Source organism: Nannobrachium achirus (genome assembly GCF_963921795.1).
Source record: "Nannobrachium achirus genome assembly, chromosome: 10".
Taxonomy (NCBI): Eukaryota; Metazoa; Chordata; class Actinopteri; order Myctophiformes; family Myctophidae; genus Nannobrachium; species Nannobrachium achirus.
The window spans coordinates 562,206-585,000 of record NC_137819.1 but is presented as its reverse complement, the minus strand read 5'-3'; the positions used below and the strand labels follow the sequence as shown (position 1 = coordinate 585,000).

The 22,795-nt window shown below is 43.1% G+C and overlaps 1 protein-coding gene across 1 annotated transcript in view; it reads left to right on the top strand.

The window, feature by feature from the left end:
• The window catches only part of clasp2 (cytoplasmic linker associated protein 2), a 250,807-nt gene that overhangs the window by 92,235 nt on the left and 135,777 nt on the right, over positions 1-22,795 (top strand). Inside the window, 1 exon segment of the mRNA XM_080735691.1 lies at positions 3,398-3,468. Coding sequence (XP_080591817.1) covers positions 3,398-3,468 — 71 coding nt within the window.

Genomic DNA, 22,795 nt, shown 5'->3' with positions numbered 1-22,795 from the left:
AGCGGGTTCTAGGTGGTCCCCAGCTAAATGATGTAGAGTTGGTAACCAAATGGACCCTTATAGATCTTTAACTTTTGAGTGTCAAATGAAACCAAAAGGGCCCTGAATTAAGGGTCCATTTGGTTTCATTTCATGCTCTCTAAGAGTTACAGTAAATGATTGTCAAACATCGGCATAAATTGCCTTTTTTAGACGGCGGTTGACACGCCCTAGTAATTATTTTCCAATGAGAGGCAGGCGATTATTTGGGACGCGCCGAGAAGTTGAGGAGCGGAGAGGCAGGCGGCGCGGTCCCGTGAAATGCTAGTGCGCGTGTACTCGTTCATGCATGCGCTTGCCTGTGGCACGAGCTGGATTGTGGTCAACTTTGAAAATAACGCCTGGCGTTTACTCGCGGAGTGTTTGTCTCGCCGACGTGGTGCGATCCCCGCTAATCCAAGAGCCCGCGTTACTAGTCCCATGTCTGAGAGGTGCTTTACTTACGGTAATTTGGACCGTCAGGTCGCAGTTACTATCAAAACCTCCACAGGCTGTCTGTCTCTCTGTCCGTCACGTCACACTTTTCCCCTACTCGTATCTCTCCACCGTTGCCCGGATCCATGCCAAACTTTGCACACACACTCTTTGGCTGCCAAACCACAACCTCCACCCCTCATTTCTTACTTGGCCCTCTTGTAGCGCCACCATGAGGCCGATTCTTGCGAGACACATTTTTGGACACTGCTCCTACAGATTTTGCCCTAAAATCACGCAAAGCAGTACACAGTATCTCTACAGTCATGTCATCAACATGGATCTGTCCCATTTCCCATATTCCCTCCTGATTGGTTGCCATCGCCTTCTAAAGTTTGTGTATGTGACCTGACGTCGCTTATCTCCCGATTTAGGGAGTCTTACTGTTTTACAATAATTTACAATAAGTCTACACAATTAGAGAATGTAGAATAATTGTATGTTGATCAACATTTGCCTCTTACTGTTTTTCTCCTAGGGTACCAACATCAACACAGCATGGAGTTGTGGACAAAATCCAATCCAACAATAACATATTCAACGTTTTGGGTCTGAGGCGCTAAATCTCATCAAATGTTGGTCTGTTGCTCAAATGCAGAATAAATAATAGACCTTCATGTGAAACGGGTTGAAAACCACTGCTTTATGAGAAGTTGAATATAAATATTCCATTCATTTATCATAGTCTTCTCTTTACTAAGGCTGTTGACAGCCTGCTGGCTGGAACAATACATTCCCCATGGCCTAATTCACTGGCCATTTTATGCTTACTCAACTTGTTTGTTTTCTTAACAATACAGCCAGTAGCAACATTGCAGACGCCATTAATCCATTTAGGATTAATGCTTTAGCTATTGAAAACTAGCAGATATAAAAGCTCACAGCGCGGCACCGAGTACCGCACTGCGAGCTTGTAGATCTGCTATTTTTGAAAAAGTCGTGAAAATGTTTGCAAATCTTTGAATATATGTATTTTTAAAGCAAACATTTGTAACTCAAATTTTGCCTCTGGGGGGTCACTGGAACTAAATATTATTAGATGGGGGTCTTTGGCCAAATATATATCATTTTGGGGGTCCTTCACGTGAAAACGTTTGAGAACCACTGAAGCATAGGTTTCTCAAAAAAACAAAACGATTCAAAAGACACTTCTCGGGTCAAAATTAAAATGTTCATGATTTTTCAAAAATAGCAGATCTACAAGCTCGCAGCTGTGAGCTTGTAGATCTGCTATTTTTCAATAGTTAAAGCATAAAATAATATGCAGTAATGCATACCCGGTCTAAATGGCTTAATTTACTTTGTGAAGGGCTCTTCACCAGTGTGTGGACACACTTAGATAACTGTAAGCTCCAATGTTGCGTTCAACTTGAATTGAGTGTAACCTGCTCTGACGTTGTGGTTGATTCTATTAACCTCGTTAAAGGAGAGGAAGTTGTGAATGGCTTTAGTTGTAAAACAAAACACTGAGGAGGGTTTTTTCTTGTGCAGCTGAACTGGAAAAAGGCATGAGAAAGATTTATTTTACCCTTTTTTTTCTGTCTCTTTCTACAGCTGCTCTTGAGTGCAAAAACAATGGAAAACTGAAAAGAAAAAGAAAAGAATTTGATCATATGGGACCTATGGCTTATGGAAAGCATGATGTAGTCCTTGGAAAATAATGTGGAAGGGGAGAGTAGTTTTAAATACAATAATAAATGATAATAAACGTTAAAAAAGCTCTTATCAAAACAAAGATGCAAAGTGCTTAGCCAAAATAAAGTCACTGACAGAATAAAAAAAAAACATGCTGATGATTATTAATGATGTTTTTTCTTTTACATTATTTTCGTTTGTGGCTGCCAGAAAGTGTAGACAGTTTTATACTGATTTAGAAATTGCCCTTTTATTGTTATAATAGACTATTGTATATACAGACAGCTGTGTGCGTGCGTGTGTGTGCATGTGTGTGTGCGTGCGTGCGTGCGTGCGTGCGTGTGTGTGCTTTAATGTGAATGGGCCCGGACGGCTGGCGTTGCCGTCTGGGTGCGTGTCGAGGGTTCCACTCCCGATCCCGACGACCATTGCTGCGTGTCGCCTCCTATCTCTCTCTCTCCGTTTACTCCCTGTTTTACTGTCTACTAGGCAGAAAAAGCCCCCAAATATATTTTAAATAATAATAATAATGTGAATGAACATGCTTGGTGCGGAAGAGCAGATATAATCCTGTTTTAAACCGTCTGTCGGGGGGGGGGGGGGGGACCTCATGTCCCAAACTGTCACCTTTCAGGATTCATTTTCAAACATGGCAGATCTACAAGCTCCAAACGTGGTGTGAAGTATGATGAAGTAGGGCAGGGGTCTTCAACAGGGGGTCCTGGACCCGGGGGTCCTTAGAGTTACTACAGGGGGTCCTCCAAATCCGAGGAGAACTTAAGCCGAACATAGCAGATCTACAAGCTCTCAACGAGGCGTTGTGAGCTTGTAGATCCGCTATTTTCGGCAAATAGGTTTGGTGTAGAGGTAACATAGTGAAAGTTCAAGTTTACAAAATATCGACGATTTAAGTAGTTAAATGTCTGAAAATACACAATAACATGAATCCAACATAGACTGATGACAGTGCTGTCAAACAAGTATATGAATGTGTCCATGAAATCGATGAGAATCTCATCACAAATTAATACAATACGTAGAGGGGGTCCCTGCTTCATCTCTCTCTCTCAGCTAAGGGGTCCTTGGCCTGAAAACGTTGAAGACCCCTGAAGTAGGGCATTAATTTACGAAAAAAAATAATAATAATAATAAATGAAGAAACAGCGATAAACTGTAAACTTGAATGACTCTCGTTTGACTTGGTTTTGGTTCTAACCAACGTTCTGTGTCTTTCTGTGTCTCTCTGCAGGTTACAGACGATATTTGGCCGTTTTGATGAAGCCTTGAATTCAGGCAACATGGCTCTGAGCCCCGGCCACGGTCAGTGAGCATTCTCTCCCTCTCTCTCTCTCTCTCTCTCCCCCTCTCTCGCTCTCTCTGTATCTCTCTCCCTCTCTCTCTCTCTCTCTCTCTGTATCTCTCTCCCTCTCCCTCTCTCTCTCTGTATCTCTCTCCCTCTCCCTCTCTGTCTGTCTGTCTGTCTGTCTGTCTGTCTGTCTGTCTGTCTGTCTCTCTCTCTCTCTCTCTCTCTCTGTCTGTCTCTCTCTCTCGCTGTCTGTCTGTCTCTCTCTCTGTCTCTGTCTCTCTCTGTCTCTGTCTCTCTCTCTCTCGCACGCTCTCTGTCTCTCTCTATCTCTCTCTCTCTCTCTCTCTCTCTCTCTCTCTCTCTCGTCCCTCTCTGCTCTGCTGGTCTCTCTGGAGAGCAGAGCCCATTGCCAAGGAGACGTTAATGTTTTCTTTTTTCTTTTGTTGTTTCTTCCTTGCTTGCTGGAGAGACAAACTCGATCCGAAATCAGATAGCGTCTCTGCACGTTTATGTCCAGTGTAATGTAATGTTCTGTAATACTGTATGCAAGTGTGCGTGTGTGAGGGCGTGCCCCCGTGCCTCAGCGAGCGAGTGCACGTGGAATAGCACTGCCAGCAGCTCCTGTAAGCAGGTCTAATAGGATTACCAGACCTGTGTGTGTGTGTGTGTGTGTGTGTGTGTGTGTGTGTGTGTGTGTGTGTGTGTGTGTGTGTGTGTGTGTGTGTGTGTGTGTGTGTGTGTGTGTGTGTGTGTGTGTGTGTGTGTGTGTGTGTGTGTGTGTGTGTGTGTGTTGCTGGGTGTTTTCCGGCAGAGTAGCAGAGCGCCAGGCTGTTGAATGAATGTTTTGACCGTCAAAGTGCAGTGTGTTTGTGTGTGTGCGTGTGGAGTGGAAGAAGCCACAGGGTTTGGCTCTCCTCTGTCTGTCTGTGGTGTCATGATGATGACACCAGTGAACCAGGGTGTTTGTTATTGAACTTGTCATAAGGACATTGTGACACGACACAGATTAAAGTTCCCTGGCTCATTTCAGTCAGTTGGATTCCACAGAAGCCAGCATGTCTTCTGTGGAAGCATGTTTGCGAAATCAGCCCATCTACAAGCTCACAATGCGTCTGCGACACATTGTGAGCTTGTACTGTAGATGGGCTGTTTTTGGTTATTTTAAGCATTTTTAGCGGTGAAACTAGCAATATGTTCAGAATAGGGCTGTCCCGATTTTGAATCAACCAAAATTGACGTTTGATTCAGTGAATCGAAATCACAACCCAAATCGCGATTCACTTCCGCGCATGAAAATGTCAATTGTTTGGGCATAAAACCCAAAGTTTATATTGTTTATTTTGTTATATCAATCTCATGTGTTATTATTCAAATAAAAGTGACTTATTGAGAAAGTGTTTTTCAAGACAATAGCCTAAATGTATAGTCGTATAGCACTCAGTGCTGAAAAAAAGGAGGTTTAAAAATAGTATATCCTATATTGTATCAACAAATCGAATCGGATCGAATCGTGACCTTAGAATCAAAAGTTGAATGGAATCGTGGATTAGGCATATCGTGACAGTCCTAGTTCAGAAGCATTTTCCAATAAGTCTTGGATATGTACTTTTGTATAAAAGCAAAGGTTGAAGCTTCAGTCTGTGATGTCTTCACCTGGTTGTCAGTATAGTAGAACAGCAGTAACAACATTACTTAACTAATTTCTAGCCGATCCCGAGTATACTCGTGATAAATACTCAAGTATTTAGAGTGCCGATCCCGAGTATACTCGGGAAAAATACTGTATATAGAGTAACGCCGGTTCTCCTACCCTGTAGTCCAGCGGAAGGTCCTGGCACGATCGGCCTCGCCGATTCATCATCATCACGGATCCACGTGCACAAAATAGTAATCCCATAACATGGAGGCCGACGGGGAATCTCATCTTTAATGTCCATTTTCTCCAAATAACACTTTTAAAGCCAAGGATGGCATTAGATTCTCGCTACAAAAACATAACAACAAAGGCATCGATCGGCCATTTTAGAAACCACATGGTGTGACGACCGCTCCCGTTGTATGACGCCATGACGTCAACCCGGAAGTGTTTACGCAATGGACTTCTGGCCTTCAAAATAAGACAATGGAGCGTAATGGAGCCCTGCGAGCGGCACGCTACACATTTAACCCGTTCATGTCTGGAGCACTAAATGGGTTAAACAATATCATTTGACATGTTGTATCCATTGTTTAGGAATCAGCACTCAATTCAATTGTGAGCTTTTGTTTTTGTCCCACGCATTGTGACACACCTCCCTTTTGTTTTTGTCCCACGCATTGTGACACACCTCAGGGGTTGACACTAAGGTCTCAGAGGCACTTGCCCGTCGGGCAAGTACAGGTCATGTTCTACTTGCCCTCAGGTCATGGCCACTTGCCCTCATAATCGCAAAATCGTAACATTTGAATTAACGTTCATTTTAACGTATTTGTTACCTTCTACTTGCAGTGATGTTGCTAGGTTTTCAATATAATGGGAGACCCACAGGTGGTCATTCAAATAGGTCCCAGACAAAAATGATGGGTCCCCAAATTAAATGTTTTTGAGAGTTGTGAGCTTGTAGATCAGCTATTTTCCAACATTTGCATCTTTCTTGTATTATTTTACAATTTGGCTAGTATTTGTTTTTATAGTATAGTTTGATTACTTTTGATGCAGCAATGGTCTTTTTTTCTTGTCTTTAAATGTATTTAAAAAGTCCTTAAATTATTACTTCGTTGACATCTAGGGACCCCCCCAAAATCATTTGGGGACCTCTGGGGGGTCTTGACCCACAGGTTGACTCACTTGACTGAAGTGGAAGGGAGAATGTAGTTTTAGTGGATGAATGAAAGTGGAGCAAAGATATTCATTTCAAGACAGTTAGAAAGTGTTTATTGCTCTGGTGTTTTCTTTTTACACACTGTGATTCTCTTTGAATGCTTTATGCTTGTGTCGCAACGTGAATGATCTGAAAACAACGTTGTGCGTCAGAGCGGCTCTTGGCTCGCTCCGATGCCGACTACCGTGTGCGGTTCGCGGCAAGCTTTTCTGCGTGGTTCGCTGAAAAGAGAGGCGGCCACGGCACGTCGCGATGGTAAAATCTTGCTCTTTCGAAAGACTATCATTTCGTCCGGAGGGTTTTACCGACTCACCCCACGGAGGTTAAGGTTAGAGTTGGGTGTAAAAAAGATGACATGTATAAACAGCGAAGCTATCCCCGTCGCGAAAGACACTCTTTGGAGAGAGGATTGATCCTGCAAACATATTCACATTTAGGTTTTGCGCGAATGAAACCCACAGATGTATACATAGTTGCAGAAGTTGCAGCTGTGTGCGCGTCGTGTCTTCATCATAATTTGATCTTGTAGATTAGCTGTTTTCGACGGAGGCACGGAGCACGCACGTGTTTGCGTGTGTGTGTGTGTGTGTAGGGACTGGGGAGGAGGGATGGACTGAGGGGGGAGAGAGAGAGACGGTCGGAGCAGCACTCTAGTCCTGTTCAAGTTTCTAAAGACGGATAATCTCATTATATATTACTCAAAATGTGCGCTTGCCCGGTCGGGCAACCTGGTAGCAACCTTCACCTGCCCGACCATTTTATTTGCCTGCCCCGGGCAGTCGGGCAAGCGTTAGCGTCAACCTCTGCACCTCCCTTTTGTTTTTGTCCCACGCATTGTGACACACCTCCCTTTTGTAGCTGTTCACTACCGTTAGCTCTCAGGCCTGTTGTGTTGTTCTGTCAGACAGAAATAATAGATGTGTCCTCTGTGTGACATGTTTTATTGATAAAAATCAATAAAACAAATGTTCTATTCCATAACAAAGGAGCTTTTTTTTTTTAAATGCACAGCATAATATTAGTATTTCTGAGAGGATTCACACACGTCGGCCTCCACTGTAAAACAAACTCCTCCATAAATGCAACCGTGTGTGTCGTGCAGCTCCAAGGTCTCCTCACCTGTAGCCACGTGTCTGCAGGGGTGTCTGCAGGTCTCCTCACCTGTAGCCACGTGTCTGCAGGGGTGTTTGGGCCCTGGGTGCTTTGACAACCCATTTAGGCCTAGGATTATTGACCGCTTTAACTATTGAAAAATAGCAGATATACAAGCTCACAGCGCGGCACCGAGAAAATTTGAATTTTGACCCGATTCTGTAAGTGTCTTTTGAATCCTTCTAAGGTTTTTGGAAAAAAAACTATGTTTCTATGTCAGCAATCTGGCCAGCCATCATCAAAGAAAAGGTCCTTTTCACTCAACTGGAGCTCAGTTAGTCTGTTCTTGAGAGACTACTATGTCACTGGTTCTCAAACCTTTTCATGTGAAGGACCCCCAAAATGATATTTATTTGGCCACGGACCCCCATCTCAAAATATGTAGTTCCAGGGACCCCCCAGAAGCAAAATTTGAGTTACAAACGTTCGCTTTGAAAATACATATATTCAAAGATTTGCACACATTTTCACGACTTTTTCAAAAATAGCAGATCTACAAGCTCGCAGCGCGGCACTCGGTGCAGCGCTGTGAGCTTGTATATCTGCTATCACTGTTTAAAGCATTCAATAATTCTAGGCCTAAATGGGTTAACTATTGAAAATACTTATTGAAAAATCATGAAATTATTTGAATATTTCAAATCCTTCTCAGGTTAGAAACTTTCTATATGTCAGTGCTGCTCAAACTTTTTCATCTGAAGGACCGCCAAAATGACGAATAGAAGCAAAATTTGAGTTACACATGTTCGCTTAAAAAAAGACTTGCCCACGTTTTCACAACTTTTCAAAAATAGGTTCCATTCATCTCAGAGGGAAATGCAGGCGGGAATAGACTCTGTGATACAGTCTCCTCCTCTTGGTCAGGGAGCAGGGGAATGATGCTGTAGGAGGATGGCAGTTAAGTGGCTTAACTCCCTGCTTGCCATTGTTGTGACATGTTGTCAACATTGTATTGTATGTATTTGGGATGAGGACCCCACATACTGGGTCCTGTCTGTGGTTGTGGTTGTATATGCTATTTCTGTCGCTTCCAAACGCCAAAAAAAAAGAGTTCCCGTAAATTCTCTCATTGAAACCCAGGCTTTTATTTATCTCAACAGTAGCGGGCACCAGGCTTTTATTGAAAGGAGGCGTGTATAAGATGAAAAGCCTATATTCTTATTTTTCAAAAATATCAGAATGAATAAATCAACATTTTGTGTCAGTTTCAACCCAGTAAAATGTACTGGGTTCATTTATTGAAACCAAGTACTGTATGAAATGATCAGTGCAGTTACAGGTGGACACTGGCCTTTTTCCTTGGGCTTACTTGAAAACAAATGAACAGTGCAAATAGGCTCTATGCATATACGCCATTTTGTTCTGCTTCTGGGTGTCTTTCGACTTCCTTCACAGGTGTTACCTATGATACTAATGAAGGCTCTGTTCCATTCTGGTCAAACAGAGTCAGGGTGCTGATATTGTGCATGTTGGATCACTGGAAACACTCTGCTACACCAGTGGGTCTCAAAGTGTTCTTGAGTGGGTTCCAAATGTCCCCATACAGGTGTGTAACTCTGAGAAGCAAATGGACCTGCAAGGGTCCATTTGATTCCATTTGTTGATTCCATTTGTACAGAGTTATGGGGGTCCTTGAAATTAAACAACCACTGTGCAACAAATCAAACAGAGCCTTCATTAGTATCATCAGTAACACCTGTGAAGGAAGTCGAAAGACACCCGGAAGTAGAACAAAATGGCGTATATGCATAGAGCCTATTAACTCTTATTCTGCCAGATGTTGTTATTTATTATTGGGTTTTGTGCCAGCAAAAGCACCTTACCTTTGCGATGATATAGACAAATGTGTATTCTTTTTTTTTTTGAAATGTTCTCTTAACACTTGGGGAGCCAAACTCGTTCAGGGACGAGTTATGGCCACTAGATGTCACCCTGCCACAGGAAGTTATATCGTCGAGGGACGAGTCAACAAATAGTTAACTTTTCGAGACCGCAGCTTCCCTTTGCATGCCCTGAATCCATTACGTCACCCAGCCAGGGCAGGAAGCCCCCTGTCTCTCCCCACACGGAAGGATTTTACATGGCTTTAGATTCTACTTTGAAACATAAGAACGGCTTTATCTGAGAATGAGGTAAAAACAGCCCCATGGAGGCAGAGAGCTGATTGTTTTCACGGCGACACTTTACCGCGAATTTACCGCGATTTTTTTACCGCGAGTTTCGCGAGCGTTTGTAAACAAATGGAGTACCTCCTCAATCTTCTCTGGACACGCACGTGCACACGCACGAAGCTTGCGGGGCTCATCAAAACATAACGTAAGTCAATGGTGGCACCAGCAACAGCTATAAATGTTATAAACCTTGGCCGCCCATGTGTTAAAGAGTGTGCCGTGGCTCTACCAGCAGTAGGGGGCAGCCTCATGCAAGAATTAATGTGAAAATGGTCTCAGCTCGACGCTTGCTTGTCAAGGCTGTTCAAGGCTGATGAGTCGCTACAGAGCAATAGATCCAGAGAAAAACACATGGAACAGTGTTGTGACTCCATTGATGTTAACGTCCAGTTGGATTTTAAGAGTACTTTTATGGGAGCTGTTTCAACGGTAGACACCCGCGCGACACCTCAACAGGTTACAGACATCAAACCAAGGTACAAAAGAACGAGCCAAAGAACGTACAATTGGCATTATCGGGCCGTCAAAAATGGGGCGAACGGGAACGTTCAAAGCAGTATAAGAGTTAAGCAGATGTGACTTAATGCTGCCCTGAGAACACATTCTAATGTCTACAAGTCACAACTGTGCAATTGCAAAGCATAGCGTCAACACAGACGGACAGATATAAGGGAGATGGGAGGAGGGGGACACAGAAATGTATTGTCCTATTGCCTGAATCATTCACGGGGTTGTGTTTGTCACGCATTAAATCCAGGGTTCCGTGGGGGTCCGCTGCGGTCCACGGGGGTCCGCGGCGGTCTGCGGGGTCCCTGGACCCCTGTAATCCATCTGAACATTGTGGCTACATCTCCTAGATGCTAAGCGTCTATTCTCTGTGTTGTTGTTGTCATACAGTGCACCCGGAAGTACTTTGAGGTCACTAGCAGGTCAGGAGTCAGGACCTCTATCATAGTGAACATCGCCCCCTAGAGGCTAATATTTGAACTCCGGCTTTTTCTTTTTTTTTCTATTATTTTTATCCCACAATTTTGCAACCCATTTTCACCCAGTGCCAATTGCCTATGTAATCCTGGGCTCTGTTCTCTCTCTGCCGCGCCTGGGGAGACAACGGACTGACCTCATGCTTCTTTCAATGCATGAGTAGTCCAAGTTGTTTCTTTTCACCTGACAGGGGGGATTTCCCCGGGATGGACGTAGCGCGTGGAAGGGATACGTTATTCCTGAACTCCGGCTGTTTCAATGACAAACCCGGAAATTTAAACGGGGCTAGGTTTTTTATTGAGTACGGGACATTATTTGGGGATTTACGATATTCAGGGTTGGATCGGTCTGCATTGTTTTTGCGATGTGTTGGCTGGATTTCTCCAGGCTAGGGGGCTTTGAAAATGCTGTTATTGATCGTTCGATCAAGGTGAACTGTAATAATTAGATAGGTGAGAGATAATTCACTTTATTAATCCCCTACTTGGAATACTATCCCCTACCAGCTTACCCCAGACATAAATAAATAATAGAGCCAGAGCCAGAGTTCAGTTATGCTCAAGCATTCAGGTATATTCAAGTGTCCTGGAAAAGCCAGATGAATTATAGCTAGTCAGTTTTGAATGGGAGAAAAACAAATATTAAGTTTATGTGTATAGAAGGTATCTACACATTTCTAAGGTGACAATTTAAGGACTTTTTAATACCTCTAAAATTACAAATTAATTGTAATACCTCAACTCTTAGAGCCCGTCAGGGTGGGGGGTCCCCCAGTTAAAATATGATTATCGTGGGGGTCACGGCCTGAATAGGTTGTGAACCACTGCTCTATTAGACACCGCTAGGAACAAACAGAACTACATAGCTACATAGAACTACATGTAGTTCTATAGGAAGCTACATAGAACTACAGTAGTGTTAGTTCCTGTAGAAACCTGTCTAGGCTGTTACATGAAGAGAGGACATGAGAGTGCAGGTTCTATCACTGCTGATCAGGTTAGGTGAGTTCAGATGTGACATACATGATTAGGTGGATGGATAAACATTTATTTATGGTCTGCTGGGTATTCTCTGGGTGTTTAAAAAAGGCCCATTCAGTGGCTCACAGACTGCAATACACCAGTGATCAGCGGTACCTACCGTATTGGAAGCTGTGGGTGTGTATATTACTCTATATTATGGACTATGGACTGTGATTTAATTTTGCGATCTGAGTCTTAATGGAACTCTGAAACACTTCATAAAATGTTACTGTGCACTTTCTGTCCTTTGGGCCACAAATAGCATCCACTTAATTTCCACTACAGAAGCCTGCTGTACAACACACCAGCTACACCACACCGCCAACGAGCATCGCATCTCACAGTAACCGGATCAGTCGTTAGGTTCACATGGATTGATTTGATTCAATGATTGATTGGTCGCCAGGCCTCGCTGTACCATATCAGTCGTTAGGGTCGTATTTGATCCATTGATTGGATCAAATACTCACTGCGTGAGGACATACTGTATGTTAGGTTCGTATTGATCGATTGATCGTCAGACTCATAACTCACTGTACCACCTCAGGTGTTTGGTTTATATTGACAGTCGCTCCCCCCCCCCCAGTGGTGTCAGCTATGGATTGTGATCGGACATGTTCTATTTTATACTCTTTTGGGTTCAGAGTTTCTGTACACATTGCCATACTCGATTAGACCGTGTCAGCGATGGACCCCGGGGTGTTTTTTTTTACAAACACACCAATAATCACACCCCAGAAGTCGACCTCTGCGAACAGACCAGACCACAACATCGGCAAAGATACACGCACGCACGCACGAACGCGCGCGCGCGCGCGCACACACACACACACACACACACACACACACACACACACACACACACACACACACACACACACACACACACACACACACAATCACACAGAAATAGACATAGATGAAACACACTCTCTCTATATGTCTCTGTCTCTCTCTCTCTCATCTCTTTAAACATGTCCAGATCCTCCTTGCAATTTGTTGTAAAGGCTGGTGGCAGCTGTTGCTGTGAAAAGACGGGTAGAGAGAAAGATGGAGGGAGGGAGGGAGGAAGGGGGTAGGAGAGAGAGAGAGAGAGAGGGGGGGGGGGGGAGAGAGAGAGAGGGGGAGAGAGAGAGAGAGAGATGGAGAGAGGGAGAGAGATGGAGGGAGAGAGAGATGGCGAGAGAAAAGAAGATGAGGCTAGCTGTTGTAGCTGAAAGAGATCTAGCTGTTAGCCGGGACACAGAGCTGTGCCTGTCACTGCCTATCCCTGATTCAGCCTGACACAGAGAGACACACACAGAACAAGAGAGGAACACACAGAGAGAAAGAGGGAGAGAGCACAACGTAGGGCTGAAAGATGTGGTGGTCGAGGAAGAAGAAAGTGGAAGTGGTCCCTGTGGAATGTGTGGACGACAGAGATGGTAAGTGTGTGTGTGTGCGTGCGTGCGTGCACAATCTCATCTGTATGTGAAGGCTGGGATGCCGAACAAACTTTGTTTGATAATAGGCATGTCAGTAGGGATGGGACGATATGCGATATTATCGTACATCGTGATAAAAAAACACTCATGATAATCGTATCGTGGAGATTTAATTTATCGTGATATCGTCCTCTGTCATGCATTGGGATCAATTCACCTTTTATTTACCGAGTTGCATATCCGGACCACTTAAACCCTCTATAATTGGTAAAAGGTACTTATAGTACACGTACTTGAAATAGTCTTTTTTTTTCACTCTATCAAATGTCTTTGCCAAAAAATAGTCGATCTACAAGTTCACAACGTGTCGCAGCGCGACACGTTGTGAGCTTGTAGATCTGCTATTTTTTGGCAAATGTTCCGCCCCAGGATAATCCGCGGTTTCTTTTGTCACAATAATCGTGATATGACATTTTCATATCGTCCCATCCCTACATGTCAGCAGATGTACGTCTTTAGGATGAAGTCATGGTTAAAACTCCAATCACTTTCACCCTGAGTGGAGCGCTTTGGCTCGGATATACGTACGAGTAGATTACTGTGTGTGTGTCCAAATTGTTCTGGGGAGGTCCCAAGATATCTGCAGTGGGTTATGTCCACATGTCTCTGTTTACTGTAACAGAGGCTCCCTTTCTGTCAGGTTGTCCATCAGCAGTCTCTGGATTAATTTGTGGTTTTCTGGGAAGCTCGTGGATGACTGTTGATGTTGGTTTTGAACGGCTCAGTCAGGTCAGGTGTGTGTACTAGGGCATTCACGAATAGCGATTTTAAGTATTCGAATTATTCGACCTCAGAGTATTCGAATAGTCGAATATTCTACAGGACTGGCCAAACTGTCAAATATCAAGTAAGCAAGAGGCGAACATTGTGTAAATATTTTCACAATATTTATCTGTGGAACCGAGTCACATTAAATGTAATACCTACAATTCCAAGTGATTGTCAGGGTTCTTATGACTTCCTATCTAGCCAAGCTTTATAAACCATGAAGAAATTATATACAGTATTAAAAAAAAAAAAAAGCGAATATTCGACTTTGGTGAACAACGTTGAATAGTGACTTTGATATTTAAATATTTGGTGAATGCCCTAGTGTGTACTATGTAGGTAGAATAACTCTTTACTTATGGTGTTTTCCACTGACTAGAAGTACTTTACAAGTGAAACAGTCGGTCTGTACTAAAACATTTGTACTCTTACAAGTTACAAATGGATAAATTACAAGTGAGGATTTTACATAGATTATAGGCAGGTAGATGGATGGATAGTTAGATAGCTTTGTTAGTGTGTGTGACAGAAATTAAAGCATGTCAGTCGTAGCCTGTGGCGCCTTGCTCCGCTCTGACTTAATGTTATTTGGACGCTAACCCTACACACACACACACACACACACACACACACACACACACACACACACACACACACACACACACACATACACACTCGCACTCACACACTCTCACACAGTTTGCATAGCTTCCCAGAGATAGTTGGTGTATTGCAAACTGGCCATCAGTGACATAATTCATTGCTTGCATGCACGCGCGCGCGCACACACACACACACACACACACACGCACACGCTCACACACTCAGACACACTCACTCAGACAGTCTCATTGTGCTCCAGTGCTCATCTCATCTCCAGCTCTGCAAGAGGAAAAGCATGACCCCGTTTCCAGGCTAGGCCGGTTGCCATAGTGAAGCTTTTCGTTTGAATATGATGATGGTTTATCCCACCATCCCACGGCCTGGAATCTGGCCTCATATTGTACCTGTGTGTGTGTGTGTGTGTGTGTGTGTGTGTGTGTGTGTGTGTGTGTGTGTGTGTGTGTTCTGCTAAGAGGCTGAGCATTTTCCCAGAGCTATGGTGGAAGTGGAGCAGTCTGTTTCCTATTAGAGAAACCCCTAACTTATTTTCTCTCGCTCTCTGTCTCTCTCTCAGAAAGAGGTTTGTTGGATGGTTGACAGTAAAACATCTGTTCTCTCTCCCCTGCAACATTTCTGACCCCTATTGTGTTATATTTCTTTGAAGTAATAGGTCATTGGTGGCCCACAAACCCCACAGACAGACTGTAGGGAAGCTGAGAGACAGACACAGTGTAGGAGAGACAGACTGTAGGGAAGCTGAGAGGGAGACAGACTGTAGGGAAGCTGAGAGGGAGACAGACTGTAGGAAAGAGGAGAGAGACGGACTGTAGGAAATCGGAGGGGAAGACCCTGTAGGAAGGCTGAGAAAGACGAGTTTGATGAAGTGAGAAGTAGGGCTGTCTTCGACTCAGGATTTTTGAAGTCGACTCGACTCCAGGGGATCATTCCCACGTGTCGACGAATCGTTTTATACTTTGTGTATTAAAAAATAAAAATAAAATAAAGTGTTGCTTTAAACCACGTCAACATAATCAAATAATACATTAAGATGAATTGAATACACTGTGTTTCCGGTGATATCGGTGCGCGAGCAAATCTGCACAGCAGTGCACACCGATAACACCGTTAAAACAAATAAAACGTCTCCGCTGTTCAGCTCTGCCCCGTCTCGGCAATCAGCGCGCAGTAGAGACAAGACATTCGCAAACGATTCGGCTCTCTTGAACGGCTCTTTTAAATGAACGATGGGATCCAGTCCGCAGTTGCGGGACACAGAGCAATGAGTCAGTGTCGATAACGGAAACAGAAAAAACTGATCATAAACAGGGGGAGGCACAGCTCATCCACGAGAGCTAGCAGTGTGGACATGTCATGGACACAGCAAAACACAAACAGCATTTGGATTACAAAAACACTGGAACAATTCAGAAGCACTTAATTAGAAAATGTAACGAGTAGCTGTGTATGTTAATCTGACTTTAGTAGGCTAGATTGTTTACTTCTTGGACTGCCTTTGTGCTGTGGCAGGTTATTTAACACATATGGTGCCAACCCCGAGTTTCCCGAGTTTGTATTGGTACTAGTGCTGTGCCAACCCCAAGTTTCCCGAGTTTGGGCCGTTTTTGAAAAAAAAAAAAAAAAAAAAAAAATTCAATTTTTTTTTTTTTCAAATTTTTTTTTTGGACCTCCAGAAATGTATTAGGCATGATCGCGATCGCGAAATTGCATGTTTAACCCCCATACCAACCCATTCTTTCAAACATGGCAGCCATGTTTGTTTACATCTGAAGAAAACATAATGGCTGATAAATCATGAATGCCTGAACGGATTTCCAAGCGGATTTTTTTGTTTGAAAGCTGAACAGCATCTACACACGTGGTGCATCATCTAGGCATGGGCGTGCACTTTTTACACACTTGCACAATTACATGGAAGTCTATGGTAACCATGGCAACGCGAGACATTGAAGAGAAAAAATCATTGCAACATAAGTGTTAATATGGGATTTTGACAGCTTTCTTCTCCTCTTAACGGAACACCGTCCCAGCTCCGAATGTTTTAACGGAGCGGTGGTTCTGGCCGTTCCGTCTCACTTTCATCCCTGCGCTGGTGCGAGACAAATAACTGTTAGCCAATTGCTACTTCTCTCAATTGGAAGTACATGACACCAGTCCAGCGCACCGCAGTAGTAGGCTAACTGGTGATATAAAAAAAAAAAAAAAAATCGACTCCTCGACTCAAACAATTGCCGTCGATTCCCGGGGCTTAAAACGATGCGTCGATTCGTCGAATTTTAGAAGACAGCCCTAGTGAGCAGGAATGAGTCTTAAAGACCCAGTGAAATGGCTATTTTGGGTATTTTATTTTGAAGTTTCAGTCTGAAAAGGAAGCCTGTGTGTTTCTGAACCAATCAGAAGAGACCAGCCCTTCAGGCGATGGGATGTAAAATCTGAGTCATGTGATGCTTAATGTTTTGTTTGTAGCCCTCAGTAGTAAGGCAGAGAGACACTACCAGGCTGCCTCTTGTACAGAATGTGTGTTAGCAAGTTGTTTATTATTCTAACCTATAATGTTTACAGATACATATTGTATTGTGCTCATTAAGTTTACACTGCAGCTTCTAGCGGATCACCGAGCGCACACATGTGACGGGTGGCAGTGTGTGCACAGAGGGCCCTCTGTGTGCAGCGCTCTGTCTGTCTGTGTGTGTGTGTGTGTGTGTGTGTGTGTGTGTGTGTGTGTGTGTGTGTGTGTGTGTGTGTGTGTGTGTGTGTGTGTGTGTGTGTGTGTGTGTGTGTGTGTGTGTGTGTGTGTGTGTGTGTGTGTGTGTGTGTGTGTGTGTGTGTGTGCGCGCTTGTGTGTCTGTGGGGATTGGGTTCATAACACTGCTTATGACATTAGCTGTTCCCCTGCCAGCTGATATGATGTCACCACCACCACAACAGCAGCGTCCTTCTTCAAGCTTCCCCGGCCTGACTGACCTTAGAGCAGTGCTTCTCAACCTATAGGTCGGGACCCCCAGGGGGGTCCCTAAATTATTTTGGGGGGTCCCCAGATGATTAACTTAACGTGCAACGTTTTCTCTCTCAACAGTAAACAAACCAACATAAGGTTTAAGTGCATAGAGCAGGGGTGCCCACACTTTTTTGACGTGAGATCTACTTTTAAAATGACTAGCTCAACATGATCTACCCATCCAAAATGTTTTAGCTGAGGGCCTTAGGGGGGCTTCGGAATAGCAGCACTGGCGTTACATTTTAGGCAAACACACTTAAGGGGGAAATACTGGGGGAAATGTCTTCATCCCATTCTGTATGGAAGTGGTAGGTTTTGGGGTTCTTTGTAATGCTACTGACTCTTGAACAAAGTATTGCATTGGAGGTTTACCTACTTTAGAAACCATGAAGGGAGCTGACAGGCCCTTCTTGATGTCATATTGACATATTCTTTTTATATTTTAATTATATATTTTTAGAGGCTTGTCATGTGGTCTACCTGCACACCCTTGGTGATCTACTGGGTAGATCACGCTCTACCTTTTGGGCACCCCTGGCATAGAGGGTATCTGCACATTTCTAAAGTGACAATTTAAGGACTTTTTAATATCTCTAAAATGACAAATTAAACATTGGCCAAATTGTCAAATATTAGAGGCAGAAATTGTGAAAAATAGCCGAACGACATGCTCACAACAGCTCACAAGGCTCACACAATCTGCTATTTTCACAATATGTTATTGCGACTGTCAGGTCACAGTTACTATGAAAAGCTCCACCGGCTATCACTCCCTCCCGTCACACTTTTGCCTCTACTGTTATCTCTGCCACCGTTGGCCCTATCGATGCCAAACTTTGCACACACACTCCTTGGTTGCCAAACAACAACCTCCACCCCTGCTTTCTCACATGGCCCTCTTCTAGCGTCACCATCAGGCCGTTTTATTGCAAAACACATTTCAGACTGCTCCTACAGATTTCGGCCTAAAATCACGCAAAGCGGTACACAGTATCTCAGAAGTCATGTCATCAACATGGATCTTCTAAAGTTTGTGTATGTGACGTCGCTTATCTCCCGATTAGGGAGTCTTACTGGTACAAAATGTAATGCCTCAACTCCTAGTGCTCGTCAGGGTGGGGTCCCCCAGTTAAAATATGATTATTTTGGGGGTCGCAGCCTGAACAGGTTGAGAAGCACTGCCTTAGAGCACTGCTTCCAAACAGTTGGTCGGAACCAATTTTTGGGGTCGTGAACACATTTTCTATGGGTCACTCACTAGCAAATGTCCCTTTATTGTTTTTGTTTCCTACATTTTAGTTTTTAATTTCAATTTCAAAATATTTAACAACATGATTCCCATATTTTTATGAATTAAAAACAAAACTAATTTAATTATTGAAGGACTTTCATGACTAAATAAAAACAAATGAAAGAATTAAGCTAAGTTAGAAAACACTTAACCCATTTAGTGCTCCAGACATGAAAGGTTTAAAAATCTAAGCTGCCGGCTGCCTGCTCCGTCCGCGGCCAGTCTCTTATTTTGAAGGCCGGAAGTAGATCGAGCTCACAATTCCTACTTGACGACCTTTACGATTTACCAGGAAGTAGTTCTGGTGCAGATGTAAACAGGAGTGGAAGATGGATCCCTTTATACTTTTGCTATTTTAGCGAGAATCCAATGCCATCCTTGGCATTAAAAGTGTTTTTTGGAGAAAATGGACATTAAAGATGAGAAAGACCGTTGGCTTCCATGTTATGGGCACACTATTGTGTGCACGTGGATGCGCGATGATGATGCGAGTCCACGCGTGCCAGCACTTTCCAACGGACGGTACGTAGCCCTTGCCAGCTTTACTGTATATACAGTATATTGCGCGTATACGCGGGATCGGCACTATAGATACCTTTTAATATTCCGCGAGTATACTCGGGATGGGCTACAAATGAGTTAAGAAGTAGTGAACATAGCCGATCTACAAGCTCACAAGCCTGTTGATCTGCTGATTTCACTAGTTTAGGTCCCGGGCAAACATCTGATTTCTCCTTTGGGTTTCGAGCTAAAAGGTTTGTGAAACACTGCCTTAGAGCACCTATAGCACACACACACACACACACACACACACACACACACACACACACACACACACACACACACACACACACACACACACACACACACACACACACACACACTCTTTGGTAGTTAAGGACATGTAGGGATTTTTTATGGTATTTATTTGGCTAGAATTCAGCATTTACTTTCAGTTCTGTTTAACCACATGTCATACACACAGTCACACACACACACACACACACACACACACACACACACACACACACACACACACACACACACACACACACACACACACACACACACACACACACTATTATTTATTTTTCAGGGTTATTTAGCGAGAATGGGTGATTTTCCTTGGTGTTTTTCTCTAGTATTTATTTGGCTTTCCGTTCTATTTAATAACATACTGGTACACAAGAATAAAGTTCTTTGGTTTTGGCTCCTCGACATTGTACCGACAATGAATAGTATGGACATTATATACATTATGTATTGTACTTAAATTAGGGGTGGGCGATATTGAAAAATACAATATCACGGTATTTTTCCAAGCTGTATCACGATACACAATTTTATCAGGATTCTTTTTCAAGTTGGTTTTTATGGTTATTTTTCAAGTTACTTGACAAAAACTAGACTCTCTGGGTTCCTTTTGGGAGGTCTAAGTTGAACTTTACAAGTATGTAACTTTGACAGTATACAAATGCAGTGATGTCATTACGTGCGCATCCCGCATCAAAAACTCATTCAAGTCGCCCAGGGACTCATTCATGTCATGGTCCCGGGGATGCGCCTCCATTGGAGTCCATGTTAAAATAATTTACAAGGACGCGGTAAAAGAAAAACATTTTAAAATTCCACAGACACCACCATTGTTCATGGGTGAAAGCATCCTACTTTACCCTACATTAACACAAATAAAATCCAATACAATTTTAGTAGTTTTAGTAGTTCTAAGTTCAAACATTAGCCAAATTGTAAAATAAATATAAGAAATAGGCAAACATTTGAAAATAGCCGATCTACAAGCTCACAGCGCTCGAAAACATTGTGTTGAGGACTCATAAAACTTTTCTGGGACCCATTTGAATGACCACCTGTGGGTCCCGGGACCCATTACATTGAAAACCTAGTAACATCACTGCAAATGAAACCAAATGGACCCGTAATGTATACTGTCAGAGTTAAGTGGAGACCTTGACATTTTAAAGTTAGAGAACTACTGATTTATACCAAAATGCAGGTTTAAATTAAATTCTGCAATGAATTTCTGTATTAACGATTAAACAGGATTTTTTACAAGGCTCCATCAATTATTGTATCACAATATATACGATACCTCCGAAAAGGCATATCGTGGAGACATTGTATCGTCTCAACGATAAATATCACCATATTGCCCACCCCTAACATAAATATTTAATAAATAAAAAAAAGTAAGAAAGCCACAGGCCTTGAAATGTGATTACCCCATGTCTAATGTCTCATATATTCATCCATCTTGTTCACATTAGAGTGGATGACGAGGGCTGAAGGAATGTCTCAGCCAGAGTCCCTGACATGACCCAGTAGAACCCAGTATCAGTGGTGTAAAGTAACTAAGTACATTTACTTAAATACTGTACCTAAGTACAATTTTGAGGTGTTTGGTCAGTTATTGTGAAAACCCGCAGCAATTGTGTCACGCGTCACACTTGCCTGTCACACTGCCTGTAATGCTTGCCTGTAACACCACGCACGCACTCACTCACTCACTCACTCACTCACTCACTCACTCACTCACTCACTCACACACACACACACACACACACACACACACACACACACACACACACACACACACACACACACACACACACACACACACACACACACAATCTGTCGTGTTTGTCCTTCTCTACACTAATTACAATCAGCTGCGACCCCTGCGTGGGTCCTGACTGAATACAGCCCGTGTGTGTGTGTGTGTGTGTGTGTGTGTGTGTGTGTGTGTGTGTGTGTGTGTGTGTGTGTGTGTGTGTGTGTGTGTGTGTGTGTGTGTGTGTGTGTGTGTGTGTGTGTGTGTGTGTGTGTGTGTGTGTGTGTGTGTTGTGTGTGTGTGTGTGTGTGTGTGTGTGTGTGTTGATGCCAATACTGTCATACTTTTACTCAAGTAAACTCGGCACAAAAAGAAAGGAAACTTGACTTCGGTCCATTATAGCTCCCCTTTAACTCATTGAGTGCCAATCCCGAACTAGTTCAACTTTATTAGCGTATCGCAGAGTGCCGATCCCGAACAAGTTCGGCTTTTAAAAAAAAAAAAAAAAAAAATTTAAATTTTTTTTTTGAATTTTTTTTTTTTTTTTTGGACCCCATCAAATCTGGTGAACATGATTTCAATCGCGATTTTGCATGTTCCACCCCCATACAACCCCATCTAACATACAGGGCAGCCATGTTTGTTTACATAACATGTAAAACATAATGGCGATTATCTCAAGAATGCCTGAACGGATTTCCAATCGGATTTTTTTGTTTGAAAGCTGTGAACAAACTGCACAAATCCACTCCAATGCAATCCAGGATTGCATTGGATTTTTTAGAGCTCATTCTTCTCTGTTTTTTTCCCATGCATGAGGTGTGCAAGGTTTAATCATGGCTAAGTTGACGAAAATAAGGCTTCTAAAATGCTTGGTAGCCAATAGCTAACTTCAAGCTAACTTCATCCTCTTCCTGTACATGCACAAAGGAAAGTGTTCAGGCAAGTCATGGCTGCAGGGCTTCTGCATATACCAGCATATCTCTATGATATGCTGGTATGCTCTATATCTCTAAAAAAAACACCACATATTGGCAATTTTTACACTTTAATTTCAAACTCTTAAAGGACAACTCCGCCCTAAACCACTTCTAGGCTCATTTTCCTACTTATATTGATCCAAAAAGACTGTCCATAGGGTCTATTAGGCAGAAATGCCCTTGTTGTCCAGTTTCCCCTTCAGAACGCAGCAGCTGTCATAGCATAGAGTGGAGCCTATAAGCCTATCGCTTTTACACTATTTGTTGTGTTCAAAAGTGATTTTCTTTTTTCATGAATGTGGTACTAGTTGTCATTACAAACACATCCATGACTTGGTTGTCCCACACAAGCCACCACAATCTCTTAAATAATGTTTTGGGGTGATTATTCGGCACAAGTGCCAATCAAAGTGACTGCACTGGCCAATCACAGGGCATCT